General features: G+C 36.8%; 1 protein-coding gene across 1 annotated transcript; it reads right to left on the minus strand.

Annotated features, from left to right (window-relative positions):
* Positions 1–263: 263 nt before the first annotated feature.
* Positions 264–7,410, minus strand: LOC130976174 (tubulin-folding cofactor E). The gene is made up of 16 exons (XM_057900950.1): positions 7,289–7,410; positions 6,221–6,561; positions 5,776–5,946; positions 5,445–5,491; positions 4,576–4,722; positions 4,406–4,480; positions 3,633–3,742; positions 3,131–3,255; positions 2,980–3,041; positions 2,069–2,176; positions 1,954–1,988; positions 1,722–1,784; positions 1,475–1,566; positions 1,283–1,359; positions 1,122–1,199; positions 264–952 (listed from the first exon to the last, which is right to left on the minus strand). The coding sequence occupies exons 2-16, from the start codon at positions 6,528–6,530 to the stop codon at positions 854–856; spliced, it is 1,599 nt and encodes a 532-aa protein (XP_057756933.1). The 5' UTR covers positions 6,531–6,561; positions 7,289–7,410; the 3' UTR covers positions 264–853.
* Between the last annotated feature and the right edge of the window lie 6,694 nt (positions 7,411–14,104).

Consider the following 14,104-nt stretch of genomic DNA (forward strand, 5'->3'; position numbering starts at 1 on the left):
GAACCCAAAACAAGCACCACAATCAAGTTCCCTCAATTTAAATAACAAATAGAGCACAATTCCAGAAATGAACTCTTGAGAAACACTATTCCCAGTAAGAGGACCCACAGCCGAAAAAAAAAATGTTAATTTTTAGAGTACACGTAACATTTTATACAAATAAAATATTTTCATAAAAACGATGTAATAATAATTTTTTTTTTGAAATTTTATAATTTTTTAATTTAATTTTTATAAATGGTCAGAGTAAAGATTTACATAAACAACCCAGTCTTATATTGCCACATCCAAAAAACAAAAAATTCAAACTTAAATCTAAACGTATAAATCTAATTAAATGATCATATAAAATATTTTACACTATTAGTATCTTAAAACTAAACTATTTTCTATCCCTTAAAATATCACAAAATTTCCATTTAACCCTTCTATTTATCCTATATTCCATGCCAACTAATGCAAGGACTAAACAGAGATAACAATACTTTTTGAGGGACTAATCCCAATCTGCATTGCAAACATGAATGTTTCCTAAACACATATTTGTAAAAGATTTGAGCTCACTTTCCAAATAATCCATTCTTCTTTCTTGGCGTGCAAGATCCAAATCTGTTTGCAATGGAACTGGGGATACAGAAAATATTTGTGACATGATCGGGGAAAGAGCATCCAATTCAGCAGTGCCTCAAAAAAACACAAGATTTCAACTTATGTTGGCTTGTAACCACACTCAATCGATCTACCACTTCAAAATACATTCATTTGCAAGCCAACTTTTAAAATTAATTGCAGCTAATCAGAACAGGGTAGAAATTTCAGCACAAGAGAAGCTCTTCAATTTCTGATCTTTCTATCAATTTTCTTCGTCTACAAGGATGATTGATTCATTGCCAATTCCAAGATCTATAAGAGATGATGTGTCGTTGTCGAGCAGCACAGGTAATGGAGAGCCCTGCGAATTCAAAGACATGACACTACATCAATATAAACTATATTCTAGTTTGAAAAGCTTTGCTTCGATCAAGGGAAAATGAAATGATTTTTCAACATTAAGTCGAGGGTAACTGAATCAAGCATTCGTGATTTGAACAACACATGCTATTTTTTTATTGAAAACAAACCTCTTCTTGAAGAAATAACTTTAGCTTCAATGACTTCAGCTTAAAAAAGCTCTCACAGAGAAATTTCAGCTTACCAACCTGAGAGAAACAAATTAATTAGAAAAACTGTGTGAGGTCTAAACAGGGTGAACATTACATTAATACAAGAATTGATTTTCAACCGTAGTTGTTGCTGGCAGCTTCTTTGTCAATGGTTGCTTCTCACCCATGGATGCTCCAACACACTTCAAAGTGATAGCTGCATATCCCTATATCAAGTTAATAAAGCTATTGCAAGTTTGGAATTTTTTAATTTATTTATTTATTTAAAAAAAAAAGGATTGAATGCACAGATAACGTCCATAGGTTCATACACAAGAACCCTGAGCCTATGGTTTGTGGGCCTGAAGCTCCAGTTGACGGTCTTTCATCCTCAATTCCATACAAACTCTTAAGCTCAGAAAACCTGTAATGAAGTACATCAGAACATTCACAAAATTATTGATCAATATACAACACGTGTGAATATGCTGAATAATTTTCTTATTCAATTAATTTTATCAAATACTACTCAATAAGAATGCTGGACCAAACCTTCCAAAAACTAAATTAATTTTATACCTGGGATGCTGTTTGATTTCTTCAGCATTAGCATGCAACCTCGAGATCACAAGTCGAACATACCTGCATGATAACTGTTAAAAAGTTTTCAAAAATATAAAAAAGAGGATGCCATTTTACATTCAAAGCACGATGAGACGTGATCCTTTAATTGAATTCAGAAACTAAAGGTAAGCACATTTGCAAAAACACGTGTAAATAAATATCAGAAAGGTAATTAGAGAATAATCACCTAATCTCAGAGTCCTTCCTTTCACGAGGTGTAACCTGGAAGGTAATAAGATATGAATACGTTATATCTGATACATGAAGGTATTAAAGATTAGGAGAGATCATCCATCACTTACCTCACTTCCATTAAACACCTTGATTTTTGCTAAACGAGCAATCAAAACAAATCTTGGAACTCCACCACTTGTAGTATCAGCTATTGGGTTCTCAGAAAGCCTAGTTTCCTTTGATGTTGATTAAAATAAAAATGAAAATAAATAATTAGAATAGAACATTCTCATATGTAACAAACTACTCTAGAAAATCAAGCAAGTAAAAGGTCGGAGAGAGGTGGAAGAAAAAGAGTAACAGAGGAAAGAATAGTCTCTACAGGGAAAAAGAAAGAAGAGTTTTACAAGACAGATTAGTTACTTTTTCAATGTAAACTTGCAAGGATAATAGACAAATAAAGAATTAAAATAAAATGATTCATTACTGACAAATAGAGTGCAGTTAAGGATAGATCATTGCAACTGTCTGTTTTAAGATAACTTTTTTTTCGGGAAAAAAGGGGGGGGGGGGTCTTCAAACTTGCTCAGCTTTGAAATGTTGGATAAGTTTCGAGAAGAGCAAGCTTTAATTTAAGTCGCTGTCTTTCCTAGTTTCCATTTTTTGTTTATAAATAAATTTCAGCCTCAAGGGTGAGTCTTGGTGTTATGGTAAATTATGAATTCATAATCTGACTTCATCCATGTGATGTAAAGAAAGCAGTTCCAGAGGAATATACACCAAAAAAATGTGTTTACAAGAAGCAAGAGACACAATAACTCAATCAGACATGAAAGACATGCTCAAAAAATACTCAGAATAATTATAGCTACAAAATAATTTGAAATATTGCATCTCCAATTCATCATTTCTAACAAATTATTTGATATAACAGTCAATGGGCCCAGACTCATTGTCATAGATACAGCACAGCAGCCATGCCATGCCATGCATAACTAAGAAGGACAAGGTATATAAAACTTCACAGTATAAAGCTTACCACCAAGTTAGGGAACAAGTTTAATGAGTCAACAGAGACCAGATCACCGATGTTGTTATCACCTGAACGAGGAATCAGAGATTTAAAGTCAATAGATGTCTACAATCTGTATTTCGTGCAGGATGATGAGCATCATCAAGAGAAATACTACCTAATAGAAGGCAGCGCAAATTTTGAAAGGGCCTATAGCTTGTGGCTTCCAATTCATTCTGCTGGCCATTATCAGGATAAAAGATAGAATTCAAACAATTCTTGTTCAAATAAAGCTGTTCCAAACTGAAACAAAACATAACAAACCATGAAAATTTAGAACAGTAAGAGACTTAAAACCAAATCTACTCAGAAGTAGAGGTAGTGATTAGTGAAGAGAATGCATAAATCACAAAGGAGGTAAATACTTTTTGCCAGGTCTAAGATACAATCTATCTGTACTTCCAGTAATACAGATACCACCTATGACTTTAACCACATTTCACTTTAATCATAAGATTTCACTCTGGTGCTAATATCTTAAAATAAGTAGTTAGCTTAAATATTAAGTGGTTAGATAAATAAATAAATGATTACTAAAGTCAAATGTGGTTAAAATGGTATCAGTCCAACTTGGAGTTAAGAATGTATTATAGAATTGAAAACATTTTGCCATAACCAACCATCTTAGTTGAGAAAGCTTCATGACTTCATCCCATTCAGCTATACAATTATCATCCAAATTCAATAGACGCAAAGAATTAAATCCTTGAACAAAGGAGGATGACATAGGCTGAAAAAAAGATAGAAGGCTTTAAAATTTTGTGTACTTCATACAAATGACAAAAAGAAAAACATAGAGCAATATAAGATTAAACATTAAAGTAAAAACCAAATTACGCTTATTATTTCCATCCAAAAACAATTAAAATTAATACACTTCAACATCAATTAAGTATCAACTATAAAATAAAAAAAATTGCATGGCAGATCCAAGGGAGTAAGCTTGATAATAGAATCTACATTCAATAACACATCCACATTCTCAAATATGACTATAATTGCTATCGCAGTATTGTTATTGCGATTGTCATAATTAACTGTTCACCAGATGGGAAACAACAACAACAACAACAACAATAACAATAATAATAATAATAATAAACTTACTGCCCCGCTATATGTAAAACGACAAACCTTTGAGGAGATGAGCAATAAAGGCTGACAAAATGCTAAAGAAAGAAGAATATATCAACAATGCTATTCCCTCCTTTAATGGGCTTCCATTCTGAGACTAAGAATTTTAGAGAAATCTTGCAGTGTGATTGAACTGGTTCGATTTCTAATGTTTATTAAACTGCTCTCCATAGTTTAGAAATGGGTACCCATGAGAGGATATCTGAGTGTACAGCCGTTAAGATATTTAGCAAGAATAACGAACCAAAACAAAATGTACCAGTACTCTGCTTATATTGTTTCCGATAAGATGCAGCTCTTCAATAGCTGTCAATGATTGTCTAAGCAATTCAACCTGCCCAGTTAAACAGGAAACATTTAGTGGCTCCTAACTAACATGATGGGAATTTAAGCAGCAGATATAAGTTGGGGAAAGATATAGATAGGAACCTGCTCCCAATCTACACCAGTATTATTTAAAACTAGAATGCGGATGCTTTCTAGTGGTGGAAGTTCTGATTTATATGGTGACATTAAGTTGTTAGATAAGTTGAGAGCCTGCAGAGCAGGTAACTGACCACAAATTTTGCCAACATCCTGCAAAAACAAATAAAAAAGATACTGAATAATAATTGTTGTCAATCAATATATTTCGCTATACAAAATAAGCAGAAAGAAATTTATATATGATCACTTACTAATGAGCTCTCTAAGAGATTAATAGAGGGAAAACTACGCCAATAAGAGAGGAAATTGGGCTTGCTTGTTTTGGTTTCCATTTATTATTTTTCTGAAAGTGAAAGAAATACTGAAACTAGAAAGGAAGCAAGGAACAGGATTTCAATGTTTTTACAGTTTTAAATCTTCTTTTTTCTCAACAGGATCCTCAAAAGGCAAAACACGAAATGTGAGAAATGAAAAGAAAATAACTATAAAAACAAATAGTAGGACCAGCCATTAATTAGTTCCATTAGTGTGAGGGACTTGGGCAGTTTGCATGAGGTCATAAGTTTACAACTCAAGGCAACAATTACACCATTTAAGAGCTGTTAATAGTATAGAAATTGAGGTGGTGCTAAGAAAATAACATATGTCACAAACCTTCTAACCACAATCTGAATATTTAAACATAAAGAAAATTTCTTAACACAAGAATCAGACTAAATATATTTGAGTTTACCAAATACCAGCAAAAGACCATGTGTAATTTTCATGAATAACAGCTCTGGGTAAGATATGAATGGTGTGTTAAAAATTAGCAGACTCAATGCTACAGCCTTAGTCAAGATACAATTGTGGAAAAAAACCAGGTTACGTACCTTCCAATCCGAAAGCAGGTTCCCAGTCAGGTCAAGTTCTTTCATATCTATTGGGGAAAAAATGGGGAGAAAAAGAGTTTCCTGACATCAATATTGCAGTTTGATCTTTTGGACTTCTTTATATGATAAAATGCAGTTTCTAGTCATAACTTGAGGTAGAAGCAGATAATAAGAACTTCAGGTAAAAGCAACTAATTCACCACTACTACAATTTTATCATGAAAAAAGAAAATAGTGAAAAAAGAAAGAATACTTCTAAAATGGATCAGATTATGTTTCATTCATTTTTTATATGAGAAATGAAACAGAAGTGGTTCAGAGTCAAGCTTACTTGGGACTGTAGTATTAATCTGATCTGGAATTCCAGGGAAACTAACACCCATATACGCCAATGATGCATTGGTTAACTCCTCAAATCGACTTAGTTTATCTTGAATTTTATCTTTACCCACAAGTTGAACAGATACTCGATTGTTGCTAGTTGAAAGGACATACATTTCATCTGCAAAAAAATAAGGGGTGAGTACTATCACATATTATTTTATGTTTGGTGGGAGTCACATGTGAGAAACTATATACAGAAGAAATATTAAACTGACATTTGTCAGCAAATAATTCTAGAATGAAAAGAAGTTTGAAAAGAATAATATATGCCTTATTATTTCTCACCCAAGGCTTCATATCATACCACTAGCATTGCATTTTTATTCCACACTGCTCTAGGAAACCAGAGCATGGATATGTTAACAAAACTTATATATTAGCAAAAGGCATACCCTCTTCATCATTAGTTGATTTACTTCGGTATCTTTTTTCAAGAGCCTCAAGCAATGAAATCCCTTGGCTCAAATTCGGAGCACGAACCAATGACCCCGATCTTTCAGACTTTGCATGAAAGTATCGGACGCCATTGATGGATCCATCATGTTTGCCTTCTCCATTATCCCAGTCAACTCCAACCCACGTGCCTGAATAGCCTTCTACAGGCCCCACATACTTAACTGTACCAATTCTCCTTGAATCACCCGATGAATGTACTCGTTGGCCCACCCTGAATCCATGACTTGAGTCAGGGGAGTCCTGCATCTTTTGTTAAAGCTGGGCGAGAATTCCTCTACTGAAAATTTAATAAGTCAATGAGATGAATCAGTGAACAAGCTAGTGATTATTTAATAAGCAATCAAGTTAAAATACCAAGACGACAGGAACATCTTCTGGAATGTTGTAAGCCAATAGTATGACAATATAACCTACAACACAATCAATTACTCTAACACTGAATAGAATATTACCAGTAACTTATCACAAAAAAAAGCCACACATAAATCTCATGAGAAGTACCAAAAGAAGTGAAGGAAGTTCTAATTAAAGGAGTGGCTGAAGCTATCCCAACCTACTCACCTATATTCCATAGATTGAATTCAAGTCCCCCTCTCTCAGCCACCTCCTCCTTACTTAGGCATTCTAAATTTAATAACCTATTAACTAGTGTAGCTCAAATCAGGACTAAGGAAATGGCAAACAGTTAGAATTCCAACAGAATAAGATCATATCATATGTATTTTTCAAGCAATCTGATCACACCCCAGAACTCAAATCTCGTTTTGAATTGAAATTTCAAAGTTGGAATATCCAAATATAGGATTAGATTATGTTAGAATAGAAGAGGACGCTGCAATTAGAGCTAGCATAGAGTAATCCCCTTCCAGGCTTCTACAGCTAGAATAGGGAACTCAACAAAAACCTACATCAGAAGCGTTCAAAATCAAAGGAAGAACAACACAAGCAGCAGTGTTTGTTAGGTTTTCACAATTTACTTTGAGAGGGAAGTGAGGGAGTGTTACCTTTGCGGGGAAAACTTCTTAGAGTGGTTGCGTATGGTAGCAATGGCTGGTGAAGGTGATGGTGGGGGTGGCGATGGAGAAGGGTATTTTTGGTAATTTAAAAAAAAAGGAAGGGGACAGAGTTATAAGTTATAACTATGTATTGTACTATTGTATCCATGGTTATTGTATCCATCGTTATCACAACCGAACTGATTATTAAACCGATTATAGTACTAGGTCACGGATTTGAATCTTTTAAAGTTTGAATTTCACTTTAGAGAGTAAAATATGATTTCTTACCATTGATTTTATAAGTGGAGCCAAAAATAAATATGAAAGATAAACTATTCAAGGGTAGAAGATTACACTTTACTCTCTAAAGTGAAATTCAAACTTTAGAGGATCCAAATTCCTAAGTCACTATTTTAACCGATAAGCCATTAATTAAACTAATTGACTCAGCCTCAAATAAAAAATAAATAAAAAAAAGAGTAGCAATAACTATTATCATGCAAAATTGCAAATTATGTAATCACAACGAATAAAAACACAACAAAAGCATCCATGAGATAAAATTCATTCATAACTTCTAAAGCATGAAATAGGAGGTATAAAATGAAATATATATTCTGATATGGTCATTAGATCTTAGCACTGCTCCAATCGGATTTTACCGTGCTCTTCTCCGATCTGCTGCTATTATCCAAAAAGTCGAGCCTGCGCTTTCGCAAACTTTCCGTCTAGATGGGAAGCTTCGACAGGTTCAGACGGATTTGGGTGTTCTAAAGGGGTAGCTGGAGGCGGCTGAGGTTGCCAAGGCGGCCAAGGATGCGGGTGCCGAGATCCTGAGGTTGTCAGAGCGGGAGACCGAGCTATCAATTCAGGTGGCTAGGGCACAAAAGTTGGCTGCTGATGACGAGAACGCAGTTGCTGTTCGTTCTGAGGCGGAGGTGGTGAAGGCCGAGGAGGAAAGCTCGAAGAAACGGAATGTTGATCTTCTAGCCGATATCCAGGTAGCCGTCACAGCTATTAAAGAGGCTTTGAAGGCTCAAGTCCAAGTTTTGGCTCCGGACGTGGACGTGTTCGTGATGGGAGCTTTCAGATCGTGAAGGATGGCCAGATCGTGGACTTGGAGTAGTTCGTTTCTATTTTGTATTTTATTTGATAAGTTTGTAAGTCATCTTGTTTGAAGTCTCGTTTCACCAAGTTGTGATTATATCTTAGACTTATCCTTTGTTTTAGGGCTTGCTCCCGTAGGTGTGCTATGCTCCTGACTTCGTCTGCGAGATCTCGCTCTGCGTCCTCGTCGTGTCCTCCCACAGTTCTCTGTGGGCTGGGATCCCCGACCTCTACCGGAATGACGGCCTCTAGGTCGTACGTCAACAGAAAGGGGTTTTTTTTCCGGTTGCGATTTAAGGGGATGTTCGATATGACTAGAGGACGGATCCGAGCTCGTCTCATCTAATCATTTCTTGAGGCCCTTCATGATGATCTTGTTGGCCGCTTTTACTTGGCCATTGATTTGCGGATGTTCCACCGAGATGAATCGCTGTGAGATGCTGAGTCCTTCTAGGAACTCCTTGAATCATTTGTCCGCAAAATCGGTTTCGTTATCCGAGATTACGATCTCGAAGATTTCAAACTGGGTTATGACTTGCCTTCAGAAGAATTTTCAGCATTGAGTAGCCATGATGGTGGCCAGCATCTCAGCCTTAATCCACTTTGTGTAGTAGTTGATGGCAACTATAAAGAATCGAAGTTGTCCGGGAGCCGTGAAAAAAGGTCCTACAAGGTCAATTCTCCAAGTTCTGAAAGACCAATTTGCCGTTATCACGCTGAGCTGGTGGGGGCTGCTTGGTAAAGGTTGGCATGAACTTGGCATTTCCTGCAGCTTTTGACCAATTTGATGGAATCTCTAATGATGGTGGGTCAAAAATACCTGGCACAGATGACTTTTTGGGCTAGGATTTTTCCCCCGATGTGGTGGTCGCAACATCCTTCGTGAATCTCACGAAGTATATAATCCGTGTCACCAAGTTCGATACACTTGACGAGGGGTTGGGACAATCCCCATTTTTGCAGTTGCCCTGCTATTGTGGTATACTTCGCGGCTTCCCACTTTATATGCTTCGCCTCTTTCGGGTCCTCATGTAGGCTGTTATCGGTGAGGTATCGAAAGATTAGGAAGATCCAGGAGCGTTGATTCAATATGGTGAGGTTTGTCGTGGTTGTGGCCGCGACGGACAGTGTCTTGATGACTTCCTAGATTAGTGATCGGTTCGCTGCGACCAACTTGGTACTTGCCAGTTTAGAGGGTAGGTCGGCCCTCGCATTCCATTCCCTGGGAATGTGCCGAATGCTCACTTCGTCTCGGCAGTTAGTTCTTTGACTTTGGATAAGTACTATTGTAACAGGGGTCCTGTTTGTTTGGGAGCTAACTTCCTAGTTTTTGCACCAACTTCCTTGGCCAGTGTCAATCCGGCTAGGAGGGCTTCGTATTTGGCTTTGTTGTTAGAGATCAAAAACTCGTATCGAATGGACTATTCGATACTGATCATGTTCTCATTTTTAAGTATTATTCTCACTCCCCCTAAGTTGGTGTTTGACGAGTTGTCAATGTGGAGTTTCCATAATTCTGTGGGTTCACTTCCCGGGGTCATTTCGGCTATGAAGTCTGTCATGGCCTGGGCTTTAATCGCATTTCTGGGTTCGAATCTGATCTCGTATTGGGATAGCTCGACCGACCAAGCGAGCATCCGTCCTACTGGGTCTAGCTTCTGTAGCACTTGCCTAACAGCCTGGTCCGTCCAGACCATAATGATGTGGCTTTGGAAGTACTGTGGAAGGCATCGGGATGCCATGAGTAGCGCGTATGCGAGTTTCTCGAGTCTGGAGTAGCACGTTTTAGCATTTTAGAGAACCTTACTTATGAAGTATACGGGGCTCTGTATCTTTTGTTCATCTTCCCGGATGAGTGCCGCCACTAGCACTTCCTCCGTTATGGATAAGTAGAGGTATAATGTCTTTTCTGTTATGGGTTTTTAGAGTATGGGAGGTTCCAATAGTACTCTTTTAAAGTGTTGGAAGACTTCTTCACATTCGAGTTCCCATTTGAAGCTTATACCCTTTTTCATGAGCTTGAAGAAGGGGATGGTCTTTTCGGCCAAGGCTCTGAGAAAGCGTGAGAGGGCGGCGAGTCTCCCGATCAGCCTTTGGACATCTTTGAGGCTTGCAGGGCTGCTCATCTCGAGGATGGCCTTGCACTTTTTTGGGTTCGCTTCTACTCCCCGTTGCGTGATCATGAAGTCCAAGAATTTCCTGGCCTCCATTTTGAAGGCGCACTTCGTCGGATTGAGGTGCATCTGGTGCTTTCTCAGAGTGTTTAATATGAGCTTGAGGTCGTCAATGAGCTCCTCGCCTATTTGTGTCTTGGCTAGCATGTCGTCGATATAGACTACCAGCTTAGTCCCTGAGAGGTCTTTAAAGATCTTGATGACGAGCCTTTGGTAGGTGCATTTTGGGGTTATAAACATGGTTTTGTCCTCGTCTGGTCGGTGCATGGGTATCTGATTGTACCCGAAGTATGTAACGGCCTAGCCTCAGAGAAACGGCGCTTTTTCGGGATCAAACGGAATTTTTATGGAAATTTTAGGAATTTTAGTGCATATAAGCACCTCTGCTGCACAGGTGCTGTGTCATCAAACTGCTGAGTCAGCAGCTTGACTATACCAGACACCTCTCCTAATCTAAGTAAGCACGTCGTGAAAAGTTGCGTTTTTGAGCCACTTCGAGTCCGAATTTCAAAACTCTTATTTCCGTGGTTAGTCTCTATGTGACGAGCCGGTCTCGAATTTTGAGAGAAAAATTATATTAATATAATATTCATATGTTATTATTTTATTTAGAATATTATATTATTATTTCTTCTGTTGTGGTTAATGTTAATCTATATTTGGTAATATAATAACTGAGCTAGAAATCTACCGGTAATGGATAATACCGGCATTCTTAGATGAACTTAGCAATGCTAATGCTTCATCATATATCTTTTATCCTCATGATTATCATGTTACTAGTATCATTTATACTAGTAAAGCTCGTGCTTATCCTTTAGTAGTGTAATTTAATGTATCTAGTTTTAGTAATTATCTTCAGAATGATATTTTATTATTAAATTCTGATGAGTCAGCATCCAGTGACACGTGGAACTCCTAGAGTTAGCCACCACATGTTCCCTTTCTTGCTCTCCAAGCAAAGGTTTCTTAAGAGAAAAGTAAGAAACACTTGTATTTTAATACATCTAGCTTCAGTAATTATCCTTTATTGAGATATTTTTACACCAAACTTTAGAATAATGCTTATCCTAACCCCACAAATCCCTAGGCTCATCATTGCCATCAACTTTTCTTCCAAACAAGCTAGAATTTTCGAAATTCTTGAGAGAGAAATGGAAGAACTTCCATGAAAACTTCCATGAACACCTGAGCTTCAACCTCTGTTCTTTCTCAAACTAAAACCCCTGTCAAAAATCTAATCCAACCAAAGTGTTCACCTCTTCTTCCTCTTCATTTCTATGTCAATTTTCATGGAGTAAATTAAGGTATGATGGCTACTCCTCCTCCTTGAATTTTCAGCCATGGTGGAAACTCAAGCTGATGATGTTTTCTTCATGTTTTCTCTTAGGATCTCTTGTTCAATCACCGTAGGCTCTAAAAAAACGTGATTTCTAGCTGCCTTAAGGTGAGAATAACCTTTTTTTCATCATCATGAAGCTTCAGCCCTCATGATTCATATGGTTCTAAAGTTGTTTTTGATGTTAAAATAGGCGTAAAAGTGCTTTTGGAAGCTTGTTTTGGGTTCAACTTTTGGGCAGCAACAAAGGAGGTAAGGTTTGGTAAATTAATCAATTATTGACTATATTCTTGAAGTGCTAAATCAGATCTTGTTGCTTGAGGCTTGATTTTGAGTGTTTGTGTGTTGGTTTGATCATGAGATCTTGTTGTTTAATGCTTAAAAATAAAGTTTTTGATGGTTCTAAAGTAGTTGTTGTTGCTGCTGAAAAACGTGGCTTTCCAGCCATGAAATTCATGATATTTGATGCGTGTTTGATGTGTATTTGATGGCTGAAACATTCCTCTTTGGTTTGGTCAAAATCAGGTAAAAATCAGTTACTGAAAAAATTGAAAATCTGGTTGAAAATCAAGCTAAAATCTGATGAACTTTTGGAAAAATATTTTTAGTTTTTGGAAGGATGTGAAAACGTTTATTTTGATGATTTGGGGTCAAATTATAATTATTAAAAAGTTTGGAGTTGAAAGTTAATTAATGAAAAGTTGAGGGGCCAAAGTGCAAATATTAAAAGTTAAGGGGGTTAAAATGTAATTTCCAAAAAGTTCGGGGATCAAAATGTAATTTTTGAAAGTTGAATAATATATTATTATTTTAATATTAAAATATTGAAAAAAAGACAGTTTTTCCTAAAAGCTTCAGGAAGGTAGTGTTGACTCCAGAATTCCTTAATTCTCTTTATTAAACACCTAAAAAAAGATATAAGAGAAGGTATTGAGGTATGTCAGGTAATGAAAAATGATTTAGAAACTTGCAAACATATTAGAAAGGAAAAGAGTTAAAAGCTATATAGCTGTGTGTTTGATCTCACAGAATAAGTAGAGAGTTGTTATTCCTGTAGGCCGAAATTCACCTGCAGTGAATATCAACTGTGTATCTCAGAGTGTTGCTCCTGTAGGTCGAAGTTCACCTACAGAGAGTTATGATACCGGTAAGCTGAAGTTCACTTATAGGGGCGCTATTTCTGTAAGTCGAAGTTCACTTACAGAGGTGGTATTTCTGTAGGCCGAAGTTCACCTACAGAAAGTTGTTGTGTTGTGTTTAAACTATTCCTGTGAGCCAAAGTTCACTTACGGGAGTACTATTTCTGTAGGCCAAAGTTCACCTATAGAGAATAAGCCATATCTAGGACTAGTTCCTAGGTAATGTCGGGCTGCAGGGTGTAAACCAACACGTGAGCTCATGGCCTGCATAGGACAGACATGCATCATACTTGGTTGTGTATTTCCTCTGTTATGATTGTTGTATGAATGTGTGATTTCTTTATTTATATTCTATTCTTTGTGTCTGTGTTTTATTTTCTTGTATTCCTTGTTGTATTCTGCTTTCTGATTTCTTAATTTCTTTATTTATCTGTATCTTTTGTTTACTTCTTTTCTGTATTATGCTATTTGTCTACTAAGCAACACAGAATTAATGAACTTAATTAATAACCCCAACCTTACTAAAAACTCCCAAGTTCTTACCCCTTATCTCTCCCTTCCCCCTTCAGATGGAAGCGTGAGTACCCTTCTGTAGTTTGTTGATGATCATTCTGCATAAAGGATTCCACTCTAGGTAGTCTTCTGAGTATAGGGTGAACTCCGATAACTGTTTATATGTATATATACCATGAGACCAGCCGATGTCTACACCCCATCTTTCTACAAACTCTAGCTTAAGTCCTCCGTACGATGTTACTGTTATGTGGCACTCAATAAAGTACTAGAGAGAAGCTCTTGACAACGTATGATCATGCAAAGGAGTGGTAGACGATCTTCCGTCTTTTGATGATGTTCCACTTGACATGAGTTTTAAAGACCTAGAATGTACTTTCCCGTTTAGAGGGACTAGGTGAGTATAGAGTCTAGGCTAGCCTGGGTGCCAGCTTAGGGACTTCTTGGACAGGTCAGGGCCTGTATATATATATATATATATATATATATATATATAGTTATTATCTAGCTATATCTAGGGGTGTTCTAACCAAAGATCTTTACTCTAATA

Source organism: Arachis stenosperma, chromosome 4, assembly GCF_014773155.1.
Source record: "Arachis stenosperma cultivar V10309 chromosome 4, arast.V10309.gnm1.PFL2, whole genome shotgun sequence".
Lineage (NCBI taxonomy): Eukaryota > Viridiplantae > Streptophyta > Magnoliopsida > Fabales > Fabaceae > Arachis > Arachis stenosperma.